Source organism: Hylaeus anthracinus, unplaced genomic scaffold (genome assembly GCF_026225885.1).
Source record: "Hylaeus anthracinus isolate JK02 unplaced genomic scaffold, UHH_iyHylAnth1.0_haploid 2, whole genome shotgun sequence".
NCBI classification, from domain to species: domain Eukaryota; kingdom Metazoa; phylum Arthropoda; class Insecta; order Hymenoptera; family Colletidae; genus Hylaeus; species Hylaeus anthracinus.
In genome coordinates this window covers 7,174,616-7,196,906 of record NW_026534838.1, presented here as the reverse complement: position 1 = coordinate 7,196,906, position 22,291 = coordinate 7,174,616, and the positions used below count along the sequence as shown (strand labels likewise).

Below are 22,291 nucleotides of genomic sequence, written 5' to 3'. Positions count from 1 at the left end.
TTCACGTGGATTTAAGATAAGGAAAACGCGGTCGGGCGCTTTGTTCGAGAAAGCGCCGCCAAGTTTGCTGATTGCGCGCCAGGCCGCGGCCGGCCCCCCTACGCGACGATTCGCTTTCCGCTCGAAACCGAAGGGATACCTTGTAGGCTTACAAGTTGTTTTATTGATTGGCGTTGCGTGCTTATTTTGAATTCGATTCCTCTTTCGCTGAGACCCTCAGTTTCATTGATGGAGTAGAGACACCTCGGTTGCATTGTCCTCTACACTGACCATTTTACCTACAATTGATCATTTTACAATTAGTTTGAGTCTATATTGGTACTTGATGTTGTTTTGTTTTTTTCTGTTTCAGGTAGGTCTAGTAAGCAATAAATTGATTTGTGTTCTGTGCACGAAGGGGAAGTACGTGCGAAGATTCTAGACAGTATGATGATGGCAAACCTACCCCCCGTTATGCTGCCACCCCTAACCGACTATGGAATGCTGACTCCTACCCTCGGAATAAAGGTGAGTCGCGATGATCCAGTTTCGATTGGCGGCGCATCTTTTGGCCAAACATTTTTCTAACCGCGAAAAAAATTGACGATTAAAATTGAATCGATCCGAAATCGGCGCGAGAAAGACAAGCCTAAAAAGTTTAGTCGGTGTTTGGGGTAAGTGAACCAACGTCGTACCACTTCTCTCAACTTCCTTCTGTTTAGTGAACTTGTGTCGCACAGTTGAACGAATGTCACTTAATCTAAACTGTTTATTATAGCGCTTGCTTCTTCTAGTCACGACGAAAACACTTTTGCGACGCGTACGTGCGTGATTGCGTTATGTTCTATTTTTCTCACTCTTGTTTCAACCATGAGAAGGCATGCTTTTAATTTCGAAATGGTTTGTACGTGTTTGTAATGTTTGTCGCGGTTTTACCATCGATTTCAGATGTTTTATGCTTTTTAGGATAGGATGTGTATTTTGTATCTGGTTGTCTGGAAAGTTCGTCCGTGTATGTTGATGTTTGTTGCGACTTGAGCATCAGTTTCAGATGTTTTATGCTTTTTTATGTCAGAAATCTATAAAAGGAGATAAGTAAATACATGCAGTATTTGTAATAAGAAATTTATGGTTCACATAACAGGTATTTCAAACAACCCCGTCCAGGTCTTCAACAAGTGTTCATCTTTCTCCATATCCTGAAAGATCCTACAATTTTCTTGAAACAAAGAGATACTGGTAATTCTTTCTTTAATCAATAAATTAAACGTAAACAAGCCTGTCCGGCGCAGCATTCGAAACCGTCACCGAGCTTAATTCCGTTGAAGATGAAAAGATCTTTGAGAACGCGCTCCTGGGATTTCGCCCAGATATTACGTTCCTATGTATCCGCGGTAATCCTGCAAGTTTAAAGACTTAATTCAGTTTTGAAGTTGACGCGACGTTCGAGGCACAGAACCGACGGAAAGAGAATTCGTTTTCCGTTTGGTTCTGTTTGAATTCTCCCTGGGAATGGAGAGCACTGTATCATCTTGTGCCCTCCCTTCTCTGCGACCCCTGGAATATCTACATTTTCCATCGCATAAAGGCGAGCGACGCGTCTTTTCAAACAGTGTCCAGCTCTTTGATACAGCTCGAGAAAGAGGAAGTTGCAGGAAATTTGTGGGTAAGAAAGTAATTCTGGACATTGCTGATTCGATTTGTTTAAAAATCATTTTTAAATGATTGAATTTGCAGTTGTGTTTAAACTATGTAGGAGCGAATCAAGAAACTGTCGTTTCAAATATATTTCAAATAAAACATATAAATTAATAAGGAAGAAAATTGACAAAAATTCGTAGCGCAAAGTATTAATAGCTGCAATTTGTCAGTACCCTGGTGCCGTTTCCGGTGTCGTTGGCCCCAGGTCTTGTTCCCGTCGGCCACCTTTTCACTCCCGTTTCATCCTGCAAAAGAAGCCGGGGCATATCGTCGCCAATAAAAAACTACCCCCCGGCGGGCTTTCGGATATCGCCTTTTATCCGAGGGCTTTGTATCCCTCTGACGCCGGTTCGCTCTTCGTTTCGGCCGCCTCTCTGTAAACCACGAGGTATTAATTAAAATTCCACAGGAAATACTTGCTAGAAAGCCTACTGGGAGCGGCGGTGTAGCCAATCGGTGACTGAAAACGTGTTTGACGACGCACCTAATTCAGTAGACCATCCTTTGCGTATTACGATGCTCAGTGACAGTATGATAGGGCGATATTATAGGAGGTTCAAGGGCTAACATTGGTAAGGCGCTCAGAGGCAATATGGTTTGATGTCCAGTTACAACATTATAGGGGCCTCAAGGACGATATAATAGGGTGCTTGTGGACAATGGTGTATAATACACTTCTGCATCTTCTACTTTCATACTTTTCACGGTTATCTCGCGAAGCCCAGCTGTCTAGAAATTTAATACCTCTACGGAAAAGACTGCACAGCTCAACAAAATGCGATAACTATTCCTCTTTTACAAAGCCGCGGTTGTTCCTCCTTTCCCTAATAACCCTAACCAGCCATTCGGTAATTAAAGGAATCCACCACGGTGCTTCTCCCTGATTTTATCGTGTTCCCTCCTCCAGGAATACGCTGTTGCAGCAGCCGAATCGCGCACCCTGGAAACGGCGAAAGCTTCCACTGCGCGATAACCGTTCCCGTTATGCGAGTTTATAAAAGTGAAATGCAAAGGAGCTTTCGTTTCTCCATTTGGAGAATGCGAATCTGCGTTTCGAGTCGCTGATGTGACCCTGAAGTGCCCTCTTTACCAAACAGCAAGACAAGAAGCTAGGTAGCATTGAGTTACCGTGGAACAAAGTGTTCTTTTTTCCATCAAATTACTCTCTCTTTGTTTACAGCTCTCCATTCTGCTAATTGAATCGCTTAATTAAACCCACCTTCGTTTAATCTTAAGGAGATGCTATCCGAGGTCGGTCGATAGTTGAAATGAAGTTTGGGATCTGTGAATCTGCGAGCAACCGATGATAACGTGCTGAATATTTGATTCTATCGGGCATTATTTATAGCCATTCTAAGTTACACACCTTGGAGAAATCTCGCGTGTAGGGCTCTGCATATATCCAAGTTGGTATAGCGATTTAAATTGGCTGGATGTCTGATCTATCTAAGAGTCGCGGTAGTCATACGGTGTCTATGGCTCTCCATGGATTTAAGTGGCTAATTAACTATGATCCAGGTATATTGCTACAGATATATTCATATCATTTTGAGGTAGTATTCTCTAGGTGTAATAGATGCACGATTGGCTCGCCACAGCGGGAAAAACTAGATGGCACCTACAGGTGTTCAGAGTAGAGTATAATAGATTCTCTACTCTATTTTCCAGATGTGAGTTTTATTTTGCTGCTTAGGGATTACAAATATCAAATGCAAAAATGAAAGATGGCTCGATTCATCCGAATGAATATCGTTGCATCCTTTTGTCAGCATGAGCAGGCTACTTTTCCCCCTAGGACTCTCAGGAATTAATCATATTATCTCCAGCCTGCGACCGGTCCCGTTCGTTCGCCAGTCACGCATACGCGATCCCGTCCACGCACGCATGAAATTCGAAATTCATTACCGCAGAGGAGGGAATTAATTTCCATTTCGCCGGGGAAACAAGGCCGGCGGATTTCGAAATCACCTTGCTTTGCTACAGCGGCAGTTTCATTGTGCTTCAGTCAAACCAGCCAGCCTTTATTAAACGCCTCGCTTCCAGCAATATTCCTGATTTCCTTGCGGCTCCTCTGAGCTACAATACCTGGTCCCACTGGGCCCTATAAGTTAACACATTCCCTGATTAAGTGATACTTGTGCAAATTCTTAGGGGTCACAATTTTCTTTTGCGGGAATTGAAAAGTACTCGAGGGGGTCTTTTCTCATCTCGTTAGATACTCTAGTTTTCTGCTTTACTATTTTTCGAGAGAAGTTGTTACCTTTCCAGGAATAACCCACAGAACCCCCCGACGAATGTGTTTCACCAAACCGGCCTTATAAAAACAAGGATAGGGTAAATTTTCTCCAAGCCCCAGAACTCTTCAATTTCTACAGCGCAACCTGGCCAGGTAGTTGTTGCTACAGGTGCGTTTACGAGTTTGTGCGCGACACACAAACTTACAATCTAAACACGAGTGCTCTAGCGTCCCTCGCTGACCTCGTCTCTTCGTTTGCATACGCAAACAGAGGAATTAGGACCGGACGCGTCGTCCACCACGCTCGATCGGGGTTCCTTTACTTCCGAGAAACGTTATTGTTGTCTAGAATTGGTAATGGTCTTTGAAACGCAAAACAATCGGCTATAGTACGCCAAGCGCGCAGGCCAATTGTCAGGTTTTCCGTTTCACCAAATGTTACGGGATAATTAGATAATTTTCGTAATTCAGTGGAACGATCTGCTAGCAGAGTTAACCGCGTTTAATCGGGTGGAAAACGCGAAGGGTCCAGAGGCTGTGGATTGATCGGCCGCAAGATAAATCCCCGTCGAATGGGAGAGAAAAGAGAGAAAACGGGGTCTCGTCAGCCACGTAATAAGGGAGCCATTCAAACTTTATAAACTGAATATTATTGAGATACTAGGTGCCGGCGGTGGAGCCGGCGTGACAGTGAGCGATGAGGTGGGCGGAAGTTCCCCGATTTTCTATTAAACGCCGATTTATTTATGGAATATTCAATGCGACGTGTCCCGGAAAGAGCCAGAGGCGTTGAGCCACCGAGAAAAATTCAAATCAGCCTTGTCGCGACGGTATCCGCCGTCGGTTTTCCGCCGTGGGGGATTTCCCGCGGAAAACGCGTAATCCGTGGCCAAGACAACCCTTGACTTCAGGGATTCGGCACTCGAGAATTTTCAAGAGCTTTTCCACACGCGTCCTTCTTCCAAGGATATTCTTCCTCTTGAACCCTTTTTGCGGCGAATCACCTCCCAGGAACGTTGCTTAATATTTAACAAGTGGACATTGGTGCGAAACGTAACTACCAGTCATTCTCTAAATAACATTTTGAAAATATGTATTCTTACGTTGGTTTTGTTATTAACGATGGACGTACGTAAATGTTATGTTAAATACCAAAGTACTTGGATCCAATCACCTGAATTCACGGAGGAAATTTGCAAAATAAAACATGGCATATTTATACTGATATTTTCGTTCGTTTTTGTCAATAGTCGTTGAACATTGAAAAGCATTAACTGTTTTATTTTTCACATCGTTGTTTATCGACACTGGGTGTATTCCAGTAAAAATGTGCATTCATTTGCTCGTTGCTAATCGAACAGGCTATTTGGGAAAAGGATTTGTAGATATTTATCAAAATCGGTATCACATTGCAAGGTATTAACAACGTTATGAATTTTCATTTTTCATTTTAACGGTGGCAAATATAAGAATACCAAATATTATTAAATATCCTAGGTATAATGAAAGAAATATTTTTCCTTCGCTACTGAGTATCTCAATATATTAACTGTAGGGTCTAGAAATATTAAACGAAGGAAAAATATAATTTCTTTACACAGGTAGACTGAAATAATATTTTCAAAATCTCTGGAGCTGAAATTATCGGATAAAATATCGACGTTTCAAAATGTTTGCAACGGGAATCAAAATAAACACAACGTGGAGTTAAAAGCTTGATGTTTTATGTAACATTTCCGCGTATGCATATTGCTATCGAGTATCATTTTTTATTCATTGAGGCATCGGTACAGTGACAATAAAGTTGGGGGTCTCCCTATTCAGACGAAGAAAGTCTGATAACATTTCGAGTACAACAAATTTCTCCTGAATTCTCGGAACCAATCGCGTCAGGAATCATCGCTTGAGCGAGAAAATTCGCTTCCATCGGGGTGAAAATTGGGAACATTCAAGCTCTATGGGCGAAGAAAAAAGCATCCTCGATGGAGAAAACTCTGGTGCAATCGAATATTTCGCAGCTCGTGTAAAACACCGGAACGATTCAGCCATTAGGCGATTTCCTATTGCTGGCACCGTTAAAAAAAAACAAACAGCTCCCGTATAAAACATCAGAAAGCGCATTCGAAACGATAACGAGCCATAGGCGCAGTTTCGAGCTCTCTCTTCCTCGAACTTTCCGTTATCATTGTATCCCCAACCAGGCGGCAGCCGATTTTTCCTCGACGGCTTTTTTTTTCAGCCATTCCCAGCATGGGCTTCCGCTATTTTATTAGACCAGTTACAGAGCCGGCCGAAACAATAACCATTGTTAAAGTTTCGCGGCACTTGCAGCATCACGGGGCCCGGCCGGCGCTGTTTGTACGCCAAGGCTTTCCGCTTTGTTCGGCCGAGGTGGTGGATTTCAGGCGGCCAACCTGCACCTGGAGCCGGCAACCATCGCGATCGACCATTAACACCGCCGCCGCTGCCTCCGAGAGCCTCTTCTCCATCCTCCTTAGCGCCAACGAGACCTTTACAACGCCGATTTTCCTTTTAAATGCACCCCCACCATCCTTTTAATTATTACCTGTATCTGTTCTCTGTTTTTTTTTCCAAGATTGAATCTGGAAGAGAGTGACATTATGGAAGAGAGAACTCGCGACACTATGACCCATCGTTTCCTATTTTTCCTTAAACTTTTCCAAGTTGTAGACAGTCTCCAACGATTCGATTTCTGTAGGGTCTCCCTGGAACAGATTTTCGCCGTTCGGTGATGTCTCGTAAGGTTTGATTCACCTTTTCCGTGGAATTAAACTCGTGGCTTGTGCTTGAAACTACCTACACCTGCAACGATGTTCTACCACCGACGACGACCTTGTCTGTAATTAAACTAATGGAAACCCAGCCGGTGCTTTTATGCGATTCGAAGGGCGCACGATATACAGAGTGTACATAGGGGGAGAGGGCAAACATTGGGACGCAATCCATTCAAATTCGCACGGCGACGAACTCAGGACGGAAGCTGCGTAACTCTCCTCGGTCGGTTGCATTCGGTGAAAAATCATAAAATCCGCGTCGCCCTATTTTACCCTCGTGGAAACTTTAGAGGATTAATTAAATGTCGACGTCACCTTGATTTCAATTATTTAGTCTACTTATGCGTAGAGTGGAGTTTCGTTGCTCAAATCCAGTGTAAAAATTGTTATTTGAAAAAGGGGAATTGGCGTGTCCAAGATTTTCTCTTCTCAAAAGTGGATACAGCGCACGTTAGGTTTTGCGTTATCGCGATTAAATGGCGGAGGGGTGCACGAATGTTCTGAAAAGACGAATGAAAAATGAATGTACAGCTCGATGAATATTTTCATCGAGAATTTCTGGTTAGCGCAACATCGCTCCCCGATAAAGAAGCGCTCGATCACTGTGGGGTGGTTGGGCGGGGGTGTCAGGTGAGGGAGGACCCTCTCAGAGTCTGTGGATCGAAAGTCGAAGCATTCACGTCCGCGGAGAACAGTTTATGTACCGGGTGTCGCGATCCGATCGTCGGGTGAGATTCCCCGTTGAGACATCCCTAATGATGTCTCCCGTTTCGAATAATGATCCTTCTTTCTTTGACGTGTCACTCCGTTAGCAAAGCGATAGCTCTTTGCAGAGTTAATTCGAAAGTTTTTATCGCGTTCCCAGCGATAATGAGACGTCGCGCGAACGGTTTCACAAATGGGGGACTGCGTTCACGTTGAGGACAACGTGAGCTGAATCGAAGGCACCAACGTCGCGCTGGTTCTGTAGTTTCGTCCATTGTTGATTTCGATTATCAGGAAAATTTCAAACTACAGATAGGGAGCGTTCTTCTTGTTTCCACACAACTGCGAAACTCGTTACGAGCTATATAGGAGATCTGAAATCGATCGAATAATTTTTTTATCGACTAGGGTAACTCGGGGCCCCCCTTTGGACTTGAATTCATCGTGATATTTTTGTATAAATCCCAATTTGTGAAATAAAAGTATTTATTGCAAGTGTTTCCAGAATCCAAACTTGTTGAATTTCTGTTAAAATTTTATAACCGAAAGACTCTTGGAAAACATCGAGAAACAGAGAGAGGAGGAAAAACTAGGGTTTTCGATAGAAAAGCACTTCCCACTGGTTGATCGTATATCTGTGAAACGATAATAAGAGGACTACCGGCTCGATACGATGTCGTTCAATAGACGTTACTGGGACGATCTTGGAAAATGGTAAAATCGCGGTGTCCTGGTAGTGGCAAATGGAAAATGGATCCCTCGTACGATTTTAGTGCGCCACGTGCTGGATCCTGGGAGCGTGTATTGCCTCGTTGCATCGTCGCGTTACTATCTTTCGCCATATCGTATAGTCTTCTCGAATTCGCATTTCTGATAATGGTGAATTCTGGTATATTCTGAAAGATCCCAGGAAACGGTGCGATTTGCTTGCGTATTAGTTTGTCTAGAAGTCTTAAGTGCTCTTGGTAGTCGTGATTTCTATCAGCTCGTGTCTAAAAGCTGATAAAGTCATATTCAAACTCCTAATCTTTTCAAGCGCTACCTCTCATTCGTTTCGCACGCTACAACAATTTTTTATTCTTTTCCAATTAATTTTGTTTCCTCTGTCGAGAGTGTAATACTTTTGAGAGAAGATAAATAATAATTTTGCATGTTTACATGGACGATCTGTCTCCCCTTTTCTGATTTCGCCCGTTGGAGACAAACAATTGGGAAGGCAGTCATATAATTGCCGTTAATTCGATCCTCTAATGTAGTTTGAACGCAAAAACTCGGCGCGGTGTGCCGTGTGCGCAGTCTGTCGTGCGGGCTCGCTGCGCGTGCTTAATTGAGTGCGCTAATTAAGGGTGCGATTGAACGATACGGACCCCTTCCTATAGCCAGCTCGTCGCGCTCTGGACACTCTTCCATCCTTGTGTTCGTTCTGCGGTCAGGAGCTTGGATCTCTGTGTCTGTGCGCGTTATTTGTATCCTCTCGCGTCGAAGGGTAGCGAAATGAACAGTTTAATAACTGTTTAACCCCTTATTGTCCGATCGGGTGAATTTCCAATGGGTCGCGGGCTAATGGAAGGTTGTGGAAAGCATCGATTTCTGAATGCATGAATGTCTTGTTACCAAACTGAAATACCTTGTTCGATAAATTTGTCAGTCGACAAATGCTAGAGGCGAACATCGTGCCTCTACCACTGAGCAATTATTTGAAACATTTATATTTTTGTATATCTATACTAACATCTTTATTAACAGAGTTTTCTTGTCAACTATTTTTCTGAGGAACATTCCATTGTCTCTTAAAATTATGCGTTGACAAAGTGACCCTCGATATTTATGAAAATTTAATCGAAGGTAAAAAATAAATTCTGGGAAGGCAATTAAACGTTTGGCGTAGACGTCACGCGCAAAGCGTTTTGTTTTCGTTGTCAAAAGCAAGCTGATCAAATTTTCGGCGCGGTTGACGGCAACATGGCCAACAAAGTTTACTTACCGGTTGCGTGGGTGGCGCGGCGCAGATTAATTCGGTTTGCTCGTATTTTTCAGGGGCTCGAAAGACGTCCCGGGGCGATATTACTTTCGGTACTGTTGTAGACACTGATACGCGAATTTTAACGAGACCGAATTACCGTGCGTCAAGCGCAAAAAGTGCAGCGCATAATTTCAGTCCGCTTTGAAACGTAGAGAAATTTCATTCGGCCTCTCAACGCGGAGTTTAATGCGAATTTTATAATCAACGTAGCCTTAGCCTCGACTGTTCGTTATTATTTGCAAGCGAAATTGCGAGAAATGATCCAACTTTTAATAGCATACCGTGTTTAATCATTATTCAATTTCCTCATCCCATGAGCGCTCCACTTTTCCTCGTATTTATTTAATCATCGGATGATGCATTCCAATTTTCATCGCACTTGATTTTCAACTGTTCCCCTGGTGTTATCAAGCCTCTTCGTCTCGATCAAGGAAATGAGTTTCCATCCTTTTCGGTATCTAATACCTCAAAAGTAAGTCCGTGTTCTGGTACAAAATTCACAAACGCCACAAGGGTCTTTTTCTTTTAGCCATATACATTAATAAGTTCTGCCGTGATACAAAATTCACAAGAAACTACAAAGGAGTCTCTCTTTCGAGGCTCATTTGCCCCATACATTTAATCGGCTTTCAGTTTATCGGTTCCAAGCTTCCATCGGGAACGAATTTTTCTCAATTTAACAATAGTTCACGCTCTGTCGATTCAAAAAGAAAAGTTGCTTCGCTTCGATATTTCACCTGAGCTGCACCCCTTCGTCACGCCATTGGAATATGTGCTTTGATCACTGATCACGTCCGAAACTATGCGTCATTATCTCCGACACTTAGAGTTCCATCACTATGCAAATTACTTGGGGAAGTACTGATTATTCCAAAATATGCAGATACGAGAGAGATATGTTTTTTTTTTTTTTCACCGCAAGTAAAGCAAATTTGTTTATCGCTGGAACGAACATGATTGTTTCCTTTCCCAGGGAAGTCATCGAGCGGCCCTCGAGCCGACGAATCAATTTCACTCCTGGCGTGTTCCTTAACTTAACGAAAATTAAGCAAACTGCCGCGTTTACTCGTCCTCCATTAATCTCAGTCGGTGGCGCGGCGGGTTTATTTGGTCACTGTTTACGAGTTCCTTAAACGTTCCGTCTTCGACGTCGCCTCGGGACGCCTGATGGTCGACGATCATCATTACCTCCTCAATGTTCGACACGATTGTCGACAGGAAGCTTGTACACGACAGATTGGTTCTACGAATCCCAGGAACGGGTTCAGTTAAAATCAGTTAAAAGTTATTTAACGTGAAATCAAATGAAAATGATGACACACGAAATGGAAGAAATAATTTGTCCAAATTGATATCGCGAGGTAGGAAAGATAAACGAAACGGTCAGTATAAAGGAACAGTTATTAAAAGTGTTATCGAATAAATAGGATTTGTGGTACCCGTTGGTACGCAGGCGATAGGTTCCGGCAAATGTGTCAATTAGGGGGCGGAAACCACGAAACGGTTTTCACCGTTTAACTGCACAAACAATCTTCTTTCTTCTTCGAAGGCGACGAAGTTCGGAGCGCTGGGAATCTATTTGCCCGTCGGCTACAAATCACCGGAGTTTTCGATCCTTCGCTAATCCCTGGGACTTGCGAGAGGGTTGTCGAAGAAAAGGATTTCCGTTCCCGAGACTGGCTCGCCATGAATTTTCTTCCTTGTTATAGATCCTCTGCTGGCCCGTAACTCTTCCCACGTAGATTGCGCCTTGAATTTCTGTCTTTTCCCTCGCAGGCGTTTTATTAGTTATTTATTTCGCAGTGAACCCTTCGAATTTATAATTCGTTGAAAATGTTTCTACTTCTTTGTGTTTATTCAACAGCTGAAGCGTACCCTATCCTGTGTACCTCATTTAAGCAAATTAGTCGCCTCGATTTGTCACTTGAAAGCGAGATCTACTGTCTCTTCTGAATATATCCTTGATGGAATTGTATTAAACTTTAACTAGACGAGGTGATATTCAATTGAAAACTACAGTTGGACGGAGATTGTTTTTCTACCTCTCTCCATGAGATACTTTAGATATTTTTCGATCTCTCAATCATTCATTTCTTCCGCGAATATACCTATCCGATCTCTTCAAATCTCTTGAAACGTGACTTCAGGCGTGCTCCTGATTTTCGAGTTCTCCAGCCTACGGAAAACGGAAGGCAAACGCCTAGGATAGGTCGACGGAGGTGCAATCGGCCTGCAGGGAGTAAACACCGGCAACTGTTCGGGTAACGAGAAATCGGTTCGGCCAATCGAACATTCGATACAGCCACACACAACGGTGCATACACGATTCCGAGGGGTCGATTCCCATCGGGGATACCGCGACTGGCCGCAGCCAACCCGGTGACGGGCTTTAAATAAATAAAGAGTAAGTCCGTGAAGGGAGTCGAGAAAGACGGAGGGGTTGCTCCGGCAGGAGAACGAATGGCAAATCGAGGGAGAGCATCGAGGGGGAGGCGCATCCTGGGAGCCATGCATCAAGCCCTATTACTCTCGGCAGCCTAACTGCTGCTTGGTAGACGTAACTGAAATCCGAGGGAATCTGCTCACCTTGTCCTCCACCAGGTTCACGGGTCGATGATTTTCAGGGATGGGATTTTGCTTGCCAACTGTAACGATTGCGGTTAGGTCACATTGTTATTTGGAAGATTCCTTGCAGTCCACGAGGCACTTTTCGTATTTTGTTCCGCTATATTGGAGCCGCCATTTTGAATTTTTGAATTCCAAGTTCAGATTTGAAATCAGCGACCCCAAAAACCTCTGTATACCAAGTTTCGCGAAAATCGTTCCAAAGGTACTCTAGATATTCAAGGGAAACCCCGTAAGGGTGATTGTTGTCATCTTCGTCCAGGAAATACTACGGCATTTGCGATTTTTTTCTACTTTACTATCTACTACTACATAGTGCGTAAACACTTCCGGTTATTAATGTAGGTCAGTGTTCAATCATTCATTCATCCAATCATACTATTAGGAAACTTTTAGGAAACTTTGGACTCTCGTAGCTCGGCGTGGAATCGTCCAATTTACTTCTAACAAAAACCAAATTAAAGGATGGAATTTTCTCTATCTGATACATACTTATTATCACTGCTAGATATTGTTAAACAATTGTTTTGTTTATTGCTCCTCCGAATATGAACTATCGTGTATTTGTTGGTAACCATGTCCGATTGTTTTGAAACTTTGCATGCATCTAAAACATAGAAAAATATTTGACACGTATTTTTTTATTTTGTTTCATTTGTGTATTTAGGGGATGAAACCACCCCTCAAAGTCTATAAAATATGTACACTTTACCATTTGACCAATTTTCGCGAAATTTTGGTATACAGGGGTTTTTGGATGCGCTGATTCCAAATCTGAACGCAGAATTTAGAAATTCAAAATGTCGGCTCCGATACAGCGATACAAAATGGGAAAAGTGACTCGATATAAATAACAGTTGGTAAACGAGGGTTTTTGGCTTCTTTGAACGTAATTGTTACACTAATCATCAAGTATTAACACTATACTAACAAACCAGCAATGCGAAACGAGGACTTAATATCGTTGCGACGATCAATCATCGCGACGGAATTGCCAGTTCGTTTTTATCGTGTTTCCGTAAAACTTTCTCGCCCGTCACGGTTCCCAACTCCGTGACCTTTCATTGGGAACGTCCTAGGATATCAGGAATCCGAGTTCCCCGCGAGTCGCGTGACCAGGAGGCGATAAAATCGCCAAGAAATCTCGAGAACCTCCAGCCGGATGAGGGGCGACAACTTGAACACGTAGCGCTCGCGTGAGGACAGCCGAGGGGTGTTTGTTTCATTTTTTTGTTTCTTTTTTTTTTTTGCTCCGCAGACTGTGAACGACTTGCATGCAACATAATCTCTGGGAAGATTATTAGACGTGACCGTCTGGAAAGTGAATTATGTTTCAGACTTTCGTTGAAAACTCAAACGAGGTTTGGACTAATGCGTACATTGTCCATAAGGAAAGAATTCTATTTGAATGTATTCTATGCCGCATGACTTAAACATTTCTTTAAATAAAAATATCGTAGGCATCGTTGTCAGTGTTGCTCAAAAAATTGTAATTTTTTGTTTCTTGCGTTTTATTTTGGCGTAGTGGCCGCAGCTCGACATCAATCATCCTTGGTAATTCAGCACGCGGAACAATCGACAGCTGGACCGTAAATGGATTTACCGGCACGTATATACGGATGACCGCAATAATGATTCGTTCAAACAGAATTATGCACGGCCGATGCCGCGATAACGACGCCGCTAAACGCGGACAAATCGTTGTTACACAATTCCGCGTCGATGACTGGCATTCACGAAATCGACGGTGGACAAAATCGATGATGACGATGATGATGCTGGTGATCGACTGTTGCGTTCTTATTCCCTCTTACCTGCCGTTATTACTCGACACCGTGTACATAAACACTTTCACTGAATTTGAAAAAGTTATTCGGTAGACTTTTTCGATAACGCGTATATTAAAAACTTTAGGTGAGCAAAACGAGATTTTCAGAAATATGTTAGTTAATATTCAAGTCCAGGTTTGATCTCATAACTGAGACGTAACGTCTTTACCTAAGTACTGATTATACTAAAAGAATGACTCTGTAACAAGTTTAGGTTGGGTGTTACATCTAAAAGGTAGCATCATTATCTAAGTACTGATTTCGGTGAAGAAATTGTGCCTGTTAACCCGAGAATCCTCGGCGCGCAGCGACGAATTAGCCGTTCCACAAACTGTAGAGCAAACAGATACACAGGACGAAGTAAGTTAAGTAGGATTCCCAGGGACATTTCGATCTCCTGATTTCGTAGATCCTCTTTAGCCGTGGCTGTTCGCCGCGCGACGCCGCGCCGACTCCGAGTTAATCCTTAACGTATGTCGCGATTTTGCGATCTGCATACTGCTTACCCCGGAGTAATTTCACCGGGACTTAGGGTCGATTCTCAGGAGCAATCGTGGGTGTGAGCGGTTGGCGAGGGGGGAGGGCGATGGGGGTGATGCTACAGCCCCCGTACGAAACGGTTTGCCCAACGTATTAAGTCGTCGGCACGGCAGGATTAACGATCGCTCCAACGCCTCGCGATTTCGTTTGCCATCGCATTAAGAGGGTAAGTCGAGCTTAAAAATCTTCGAACCGCCGTTTTTTACATTTTTATATCTGCCTGTCGGAAAATTAGGTGGCGAATTGTATCAATTAGTGTCAATATTTAGAATTTTAAGGGTACATTAATTTCTGTCAGTTTTATATGCCATTCAAGGAAAAGCAAATTCGGCTTTAGAATTGCCAATTAGTGTTTTTTTTTTCTCGCTTTGCTCAAATCGACTCACTAAATCAAAAGTCGTATATTAATTTTTGTTGCAGGTAAGATTCTTAGGCTCTTTGATTCCGTTTCATTTGGCACGCTGATAGCTTGGTAAGTTAATTAAATTACCCCTGGCGTCGCCGGTTTGGCCCCATTTTGAATAAACGAACAAAAGCTACGTATATCGCAGCACATTTATTATAAAAATTTGTTATCGAATGCTGTCGTTGAAGGTACGATTCGGCGTTCAATCGACTCATCGATTTGTAACAGAAAAATTATGACATTTTGCTATGTCTTTTGACACGATTCTTGACATAGTACTTATCAAGCCAGGATTCCTTTTCCAGGCGAATGGTAACATAAACCGAGGCAGCGTCTACTTTTGCAATGGAATTACACAAAGGTTCGAGTTTCATCCAGAGGGTAAATGGAACCCGTGTTGAAGGCGTCTCTTTAAAAAATTCAGACCTCTTCGGTGTTAACGTTGTAGGAGCGTGGAACAGTAAAAAATGACACCCAAGTCGAGGGTGGTATCCTCGTGTCTGCTATTTCGTTGTAATTAGAAGTCGGTGTAATTCCCGAGGAGCTGCGACGCTAGTAATTATTTTATTTCCCACTTCATGATTTTACAGTAATTAACGAACCCACTTCGCCGGTCGAGAATTACGTCAGTCACCTAGTCGATTCTATCGAGTGACTTTCTTCCCCCTCGTTTTAACCTTAGAATTAGTCCTTTGAAACCTTCGGCCTTAGAATTGTGTTCTCCAGGTTCGTTGTTCGACCAATCATGGACTGTAGTTAATCAGGTTACCATTTCCATGGGCAGTCGGTCGTTGGAGCGTCCTTGAATTCGCTGAGGGTGAATCGGTTCATTGTGCAATCGATCCTGACCAATGAGGGCGGTTTCTGAACAATCAGGCTGCGAAGAACCCATCGAAGGTCCTCGTGGACTGCGAATTTCCTGTCGTTTTTGCTGCTGCGTCGAGGACCATGGGGTGATTACGTTCGAATCGTGATTCTGCCTCTCTTCTTCAACCCCACGCGTTGTCACCCATTTCCAGACCTCGGTAGTTGTAATTTCTGAGTCGAACAAATACTCGAGAGAACTGTACTTCCTTTTTCTTTGGTATTTCCTTTGGCATCGGCAATTCCATCCTGATAGCGGGAGAACTACTTCTTTCTTGAACTTTTTACCAATGGTCTGTTGGTCACGCGACCTAGTCATCAGTTTAATACTCGAAGCGCACAACCGTTCGTATTTATGTCAATAATCATAATTTATGAATATGTAGAAGAGAGTGACTTGTTAATGATTTAATTATATTAAGTTTAAGCAAAATTGGAAACAACTGAATAAACGTAACGTGTGCCTTTTTCGAAGTCGGTTAAAAAGACTTGAAATATTTAACGAAATTTGAGACTAACTATGCCTTAAAAGTTACACGAGCTCTCGAGGTTCGAAATAGTTTTAACGTTGGTGTTTCGAGACTCGCGACTCCTTACCGAGCAGCCTGTATAAATTTCAAATTTATAAGGTTCCCGCGAAATTCCAGAATCACTTCCGGGAAGCGTTGAATCCGTAATTTCGTTAGCCAAGCCTCCAGGAGGGCCGATCGAGTTAAAATTCAAGCAGCCTCGGCCCGATAGGGAACCGGTTGTTAGAATTCTGTTAACTTTCCTGCGTAAGTGGAGCAAAGGGGCGGCGAACGAGTTTAAGTGTTTCGGGAAGGGAGATTGAAAACTTTGGAACAAGAGGGTTGATAGGGTGAAAACGAGGGAAAGCGGAAACTCCAAAGTCCAAGGAAACGATAAAGAAAATCAGATAAAAAAAAAATAAAAAAAAAAAAGACGGAGAAAGTACCTTATAGGCTCATTCCACTCCTAAATACGACAGAGTAATTAATATAGAGTTTCCAAAAGAGAACACAACTGTGTGTTCCAAATGGAGATTTATCCCACGAGAAGACACAACAGTGTCATTTTATTTCCTGGAACCGTACCGATCTAGTCTAAGAGTCTTTTAATCTACAACTGCTTCAAAATCGATACCATAATCGTTTTCAACCCTTAATCAAAACACTGCTCCCAAAAGATGTCCCCCGAGCTCCAGAGCGCGTCGCGCTCGCGAATCCGCTCGCGTCCATCCAGGGGATCCCCCGATGTGGGGGAAGACGAGTCGAAAAAGAGGCGAAGCTGAACGAAACAGGGTTAGTAGAGACGGTCTTCCGGCGCGGGCGGCGGAGACGGAGGCGGAGCGGGTACCGCCAGCGGCGTCCTGGTGAACATCGGCGCAGACTCGACGGTACTCGTGCGGGTTCGCGACTCGTCGGCGGGTTCTGGCTCGGGATTGGCGATGATCGCGTCGCCGGGTTGCGAGGAGCAGGGGGCAGCGTTTGAAAGCCGCGACGCGACCCGGCTGCGGCGACGGCGGCGGCGGCGGCGGCTGCGGAGGCCTACGCGGGCGCCGCGAGAGAGACGCTCCTCAGTTGTGTCAAGCTAGGCGATCGAGTAGGACGCTCTTTAATCGTTCCCACCTCCGAGTTACTCTCTCACGTACACACACACCGCCTCACACACACGCACACATACACATACACCTACACACACCTACACCTACACGCACACACACTCTCTCCTCTCCTTCTCTCTTTCACCTCCCAGTGGTCGGTTCCCCGCAAGCCGCTCTCCGCAGTATCCGGCAACCAGCGCACACGTGCACACAGACAGACACACACGCGCGCGCTCTATCTCTGTCTCTCTTCCCCTCTTTACGTTTCGTTCTCTCCTATATCTTCCCTCTCTCGCCGTCGCCGGTCCGCCTCGTTGTTCGGCACCGATCGCGCTCGTAGTCCGCCACCGCCGCTCTGTTTACCCGCACCGTCTGTCCGCCGGCGGCCACGCGCGCGTGCCAGCCCGAGTCACCCTCGCCAGACTCAGGCAGCCATCAGGAACGGAGAGGTGAACGCTTCAACACCGCCGGGACGGCACGTGATACGACGCGACGCCGCGGGTCCGAGAGTCTTCGATTCTTATCCTCTTGGGAGGCCAGCGTCCCGGCGTCTCCGTATCTGGCGCATGCATGCACACGCTCTGCCACCACACTTCTCGCTGTCCTCCTCCCCTCCGACCGTGTGTGTGTGTCTGTGTGTGTCGAACGCGAGTCCTCGCGAGCAGTGAGAGAACCAGTCGGCTCGGAGGAAGCTCGCTGCCCTGAACTCGGACGGGTTCAAGGTCGTCCTCGTTTCGCAACCGAGGAGCTCCCGACTCGCTCCAAGAGAAATCGAGCGGACAGAGGAGGAGACGACCGAGCACGGATCTGGAGCAGGAGGATCTTAAAGCGGATCGTTGAGAGCACCCAAACAGAGAAAGAGAAGGAGGGAAATCGTCGAGGGAGGACGCGAGGCCGAGAGATTTCTCAGAGATTTATATTTTTCGTTGCGCGGCGGGCCGCGATTCGTCGACAGCTAGATATCGTAGTCATTCGGACGTCGGATGATCCAGCTAGGGTACCAAAGGGGGGACTTTGAGTCGGCGAGGAGTTAAGACGCGGTTAATTAGAAACATAAAGGAAACCGAGGAAAGTGGCTCGACTTCGTAATTCATTAGACGTTTAACGGACGTTTTTCAGTAAGTAATTAGGCTATCTAAAGTAATTAAGTATGTAAGGAGAGATGGTCGCGCGTGAATCATGAGCGACTGATCGAATTAAAGAGAATCGCGTCAAGACAATCAAGCACAGTAGCGGGTTGGGCATATAATCGTGAAACGAGAAGAGGGAAGTTCGCGAAAAAGGTTTCTCTCCACCCTCCCCCCTTCTTCCCTACCCCCTCCCTCCACGAGGAAGCGTGTCTTCATGTGATCTCCAGCCTCTGTACCGACTCTACGCGTGTACACGCTCTGTATCTACATAGATATATATGTACATATACTTCTATATATATATATATATATATATTTACCTCTATATATATATATTTACATACGACATATTATATATATTTACACTTGTATACATACGTTTACATGTATACAATCCTCGCACATATCCAAACGTCGGGCCACGTTGCCGTTCAACGAGCGACCCAGTTCAAGAACGAAACAAACGGGAGCCTGTCGTTTCTTCCCTGTGCCCCTAGGTCAGGGGCGTTCTCTGTCAATCTTCGTGACAATCATTTTCAGCTAGCTCTCTTAGGGTATTCGACTAGCTCTAGCTAGCTCTTTTTAATCGCCGTACCTTTCGACGCAGCCGGCGCGTATCGCGTTCAACCGCTGTTCGGATAAGAGGCAGGAACTTTAGAAGCAAACAAAACAAGTAATAACACGTACCTACGTCGTTTCAATTAACGTACGAGCGAGCTGCGCGAGGAGGACTCCACGAGCGGGTCAGCGCGTCTTCGTCTCCTTTTAACGCTCTCCCCGCACTTGACACACATTTATACGCCGTGTATATTGTATATCCCACTCCCCACACCCCCTCCTGTTTTTACCTTTGCACGGCCTGTCCGCGACATCTTCAGACTACTCGCTCACCTGCTGACAATCATCACTTTGTACCGTTGAGCGCGTGTCACGCTCAACTTAGGGTAACCTAGGTCTATCCGACACTATCGCTTAGGTTTACCGGTCTCCGGACTCTCTATGTGTCGCGACTGCACTGTTATACGATAAAAATTTCATACGCCTAAGCGTAAGCTAGCAAGTAAGGTTTAAGCGAGAAGGGTCAGTTTCCTCGAGACCTAAGGACTCGCCGAGTGCGTCCCACGTCCGAACGACTATACCAACCGGTGGATCAACGACGGAAGTCGATCCAGGGAAAGTAAAAACCGGCCCGTTAGAGGCGACCGAACCGATATCGTCGGCCGAGCGTTCGACCTCCTCGAGCGTCCAGCGCGTCGATCGCGAGGACATAGAGGGGGCACGAGAATCGGTCAAACTGTGGTGGCCGTCGTGCGAGTTAACCCGACCTAGCAAGACGGAATCTCGTTATCAGACGTCTTTGGAACGTGCCTTGAACGCACAGGAACGCGCCTGGAGCGCACAGGAACGCACCAGGTTCTTCTGGAGCCTGCAGTCGTTGGCCGCGACCGGGAACCGCGGCTTCCTACCCCAACCAAGCAAGTCTTGGCTCGCGGATACCATCGGCGCCGACGAGGCACGTTCCTCCATCACCACGTATTTTCATTCGTACCCGTTCATACCGGGTGGTGCGGTGTCCCTGCCTCCGCCCCTGCTGAGCAGCATCAACAACGCGGCGGCAGCAGCGATCACCCCCGGCCTGGTAGGACATCTCTTCGCCGGCCAGCAAGCCTGCAACTTGGCCTGCAGCTGCACCTGCACGAATATCGCCAACTGCAACCCGCACCACCACCAGCACCACCATCACCAGCAGCAGCAGCACCACCATCAACAGCAACAGCACCAGCATCACCGACCGCTAGGCGCTACAACGGTCCTCCTGCAACCGGTTGAACACATCAAAGACACTATGGTGAGTCGTGTTCTCTATCATACCCTAATGCCCCATTGCGGGATTAACTGGTGCCGGTTAATGGCATAAAGCGGAGCTAGCCCTGAGCCTATTGTCAGGCTTAGAGCTAAGACAGAGTTCACTGGGTGGCGAACACGCTCTCAGAACTGGGTTTAATACCGGGAATCCTAAGCGAAATCCTTAATGGATCCATTTGTTAGCTCATCTGGGAATATAGAGCAATACGGTTGCATTGGCTAGGTGGCATTGTCGATAGACTCTAGGCGGTATTTGCTACAAAATCTACGAAAACGTTGACTAATCGATCCAGGTCTCGAACACAGAGTTTGCTAGGTAGCTTTGCTAGCGAACCTGCTAGGTTTAATACCAAGACTACTAAGTAAAATCATTGATAAACTTTACCGGTAGTCTCAGCTTGGCGTATGAAACAATATGGTCACATGATTGCGAGTCCATAGACTCAGATTTCAGATACAAGATTTATTTCGTTGGGGGACAGACTCTCGGATATTTAATTTTGGGGAAAAGATTAAGAATTAATTTATACGCGCTAATATCTTGTTGGTTCCGATCATCCGAGAGGAATTGGACTACAACCCACAAAGTTTGCCCGTGGTCGCCGATGGTTAATACTTGCAAACGACCATGGGCGCGAACCTGGCCTGGCGCCCTTGGACTGGTCCAGTGAATCGGAAACAGATTTAGCCGCGGTGAATCACTTCCAACGTTTACCGTGTAAACAGGAGGGAGTTTCCTACTGAAAACCCCGAACCTTGGTACGAACTACACCCTTCCCTCCTCTCTTTTTCATTCCCTCATTCTCTCCCACTCGGCTGTTTACGGAGGTTTGCGACAGGGGAAGGAGGAAGACGCTTTAAATCCCGCCGTGTCTACCGCGGCATCCTCTTTAATCCTCCCACGATCGACAGGTGTCGAGAGAGGGGTGCAAAGAGGGAGAAGGGGAGGAGTGGGAGATCCTACACTCGCGGAAACGCATCTGCCGATCGAGAATCCTGAACAAACTGAGGCTTTCCGCTCGATCGTGCGATCCCCGTTTCCAAGGGCTTGGAACATCATTTTCTGCTCCCTTGCCTGCGCCGGGGAATTGCGTTAGGCACACCTGTCTTGCCACGATCGACCCAGGTCTTCTCGTTTTCATTGCTGGCGAATCACCGCCAGGTTAGATCTCTCCCGTTTTGAGGATCAGTAGAACCAGGATCAGATATTCGATACCAACTACCACAATTATTTAAAAAAGACTTAGAGGAATAGCGAGTCACTAGATTAAAAATTCAATACAAATTTAGGGTGCAAAAGATTAAACTGAGTGACTCCTGAGAGAAGTATTTAGCGATCCTGCGCGCATGGATATGCAACTCCACTCTGGACAAGGTATTTCCGTAGCCAATAAAAGGGCCACCATTCGAGGCGGGATATTTATTCGCTTCTTTTTTCACAAATTTTGAAGGAAACTTCAACAAGTGGGCGACGAGGACTCCAACGAATGAGAGGAATGCTTCTCTAGTTATCTGTATAGCCTTTCCTTATGTATACTGGGTAATTAGCACTAAAGTCAGTAGCAAAAATGATAAACCAGTGAGTTATCAAGCACTTTGACCTCTTCGTTTGAGAACTTTGTTTATCTTTCCGTTTGCTGGATGCACTGAGATTGATTCAATCCTTTTGCTTGTTCCAACGAAGTTGCAAGTCACTCTAAGCTTTACGCAATATGCAAATACGGAGGATACTTGGAGAAGTACCAGGCATCTTTTTTGTGGCACGCAATTTTTAGTAAAATTTTACAGTATCTATTTATAGCTCACTTTAGTAGAAAATTTGGTATACGAGTTTAAATTTCGATACAGTGTAACACATAATAAAGTTGTGCAAGTCGTTTTTGTGAAATTGGATTTGGAATGTCAAAGGAATTGCAGGGTTTGGATTCAATTAAGTAACCGTTACTTTTCTTCTTTGTGTCTCCTTCTCAAAGAGCGCCCGCTTTGAGT

The 22,291-nt window shown here is 45.1% G+C and overlaps 1 protein-coding gene across 9 annotated transcripts in view; it reads left to right on the top strand.

The window, feature by feature from the left end:
• LOC128893105 (polypyrimidine tract-binding protein 2) overlaps positions 1-22,291 on the top strand; it is a 265,695-nt gene that overhangs the window by 98,599 nt on the left and 144,805 nt on the right. For 3 of the 9 annotated variants that reach the window (XM_054153907.1, XM_054153905.1, XM_054153906.1), the window contains exon 2: positions 353-507. The exons of 3 other annotated variants lie outside the window; for them this stretch is intronic. In XM_054153907.1, coding sequence (XP_054009882.1) covers positions 427-507 — 81 coding nt within the window. In that variant the 5' untranslated portion in view covers positions 353-426. Of the gene's footprint in view, positions 1-352; positions 508-16,758; positions 20,286-22,291 lie in introns of those variants that run through there. 3 more of the 9 variants (XM_054153904.1, XM_054153903.1, XM_054153908.1) reach the window with 2 other exon arrangements.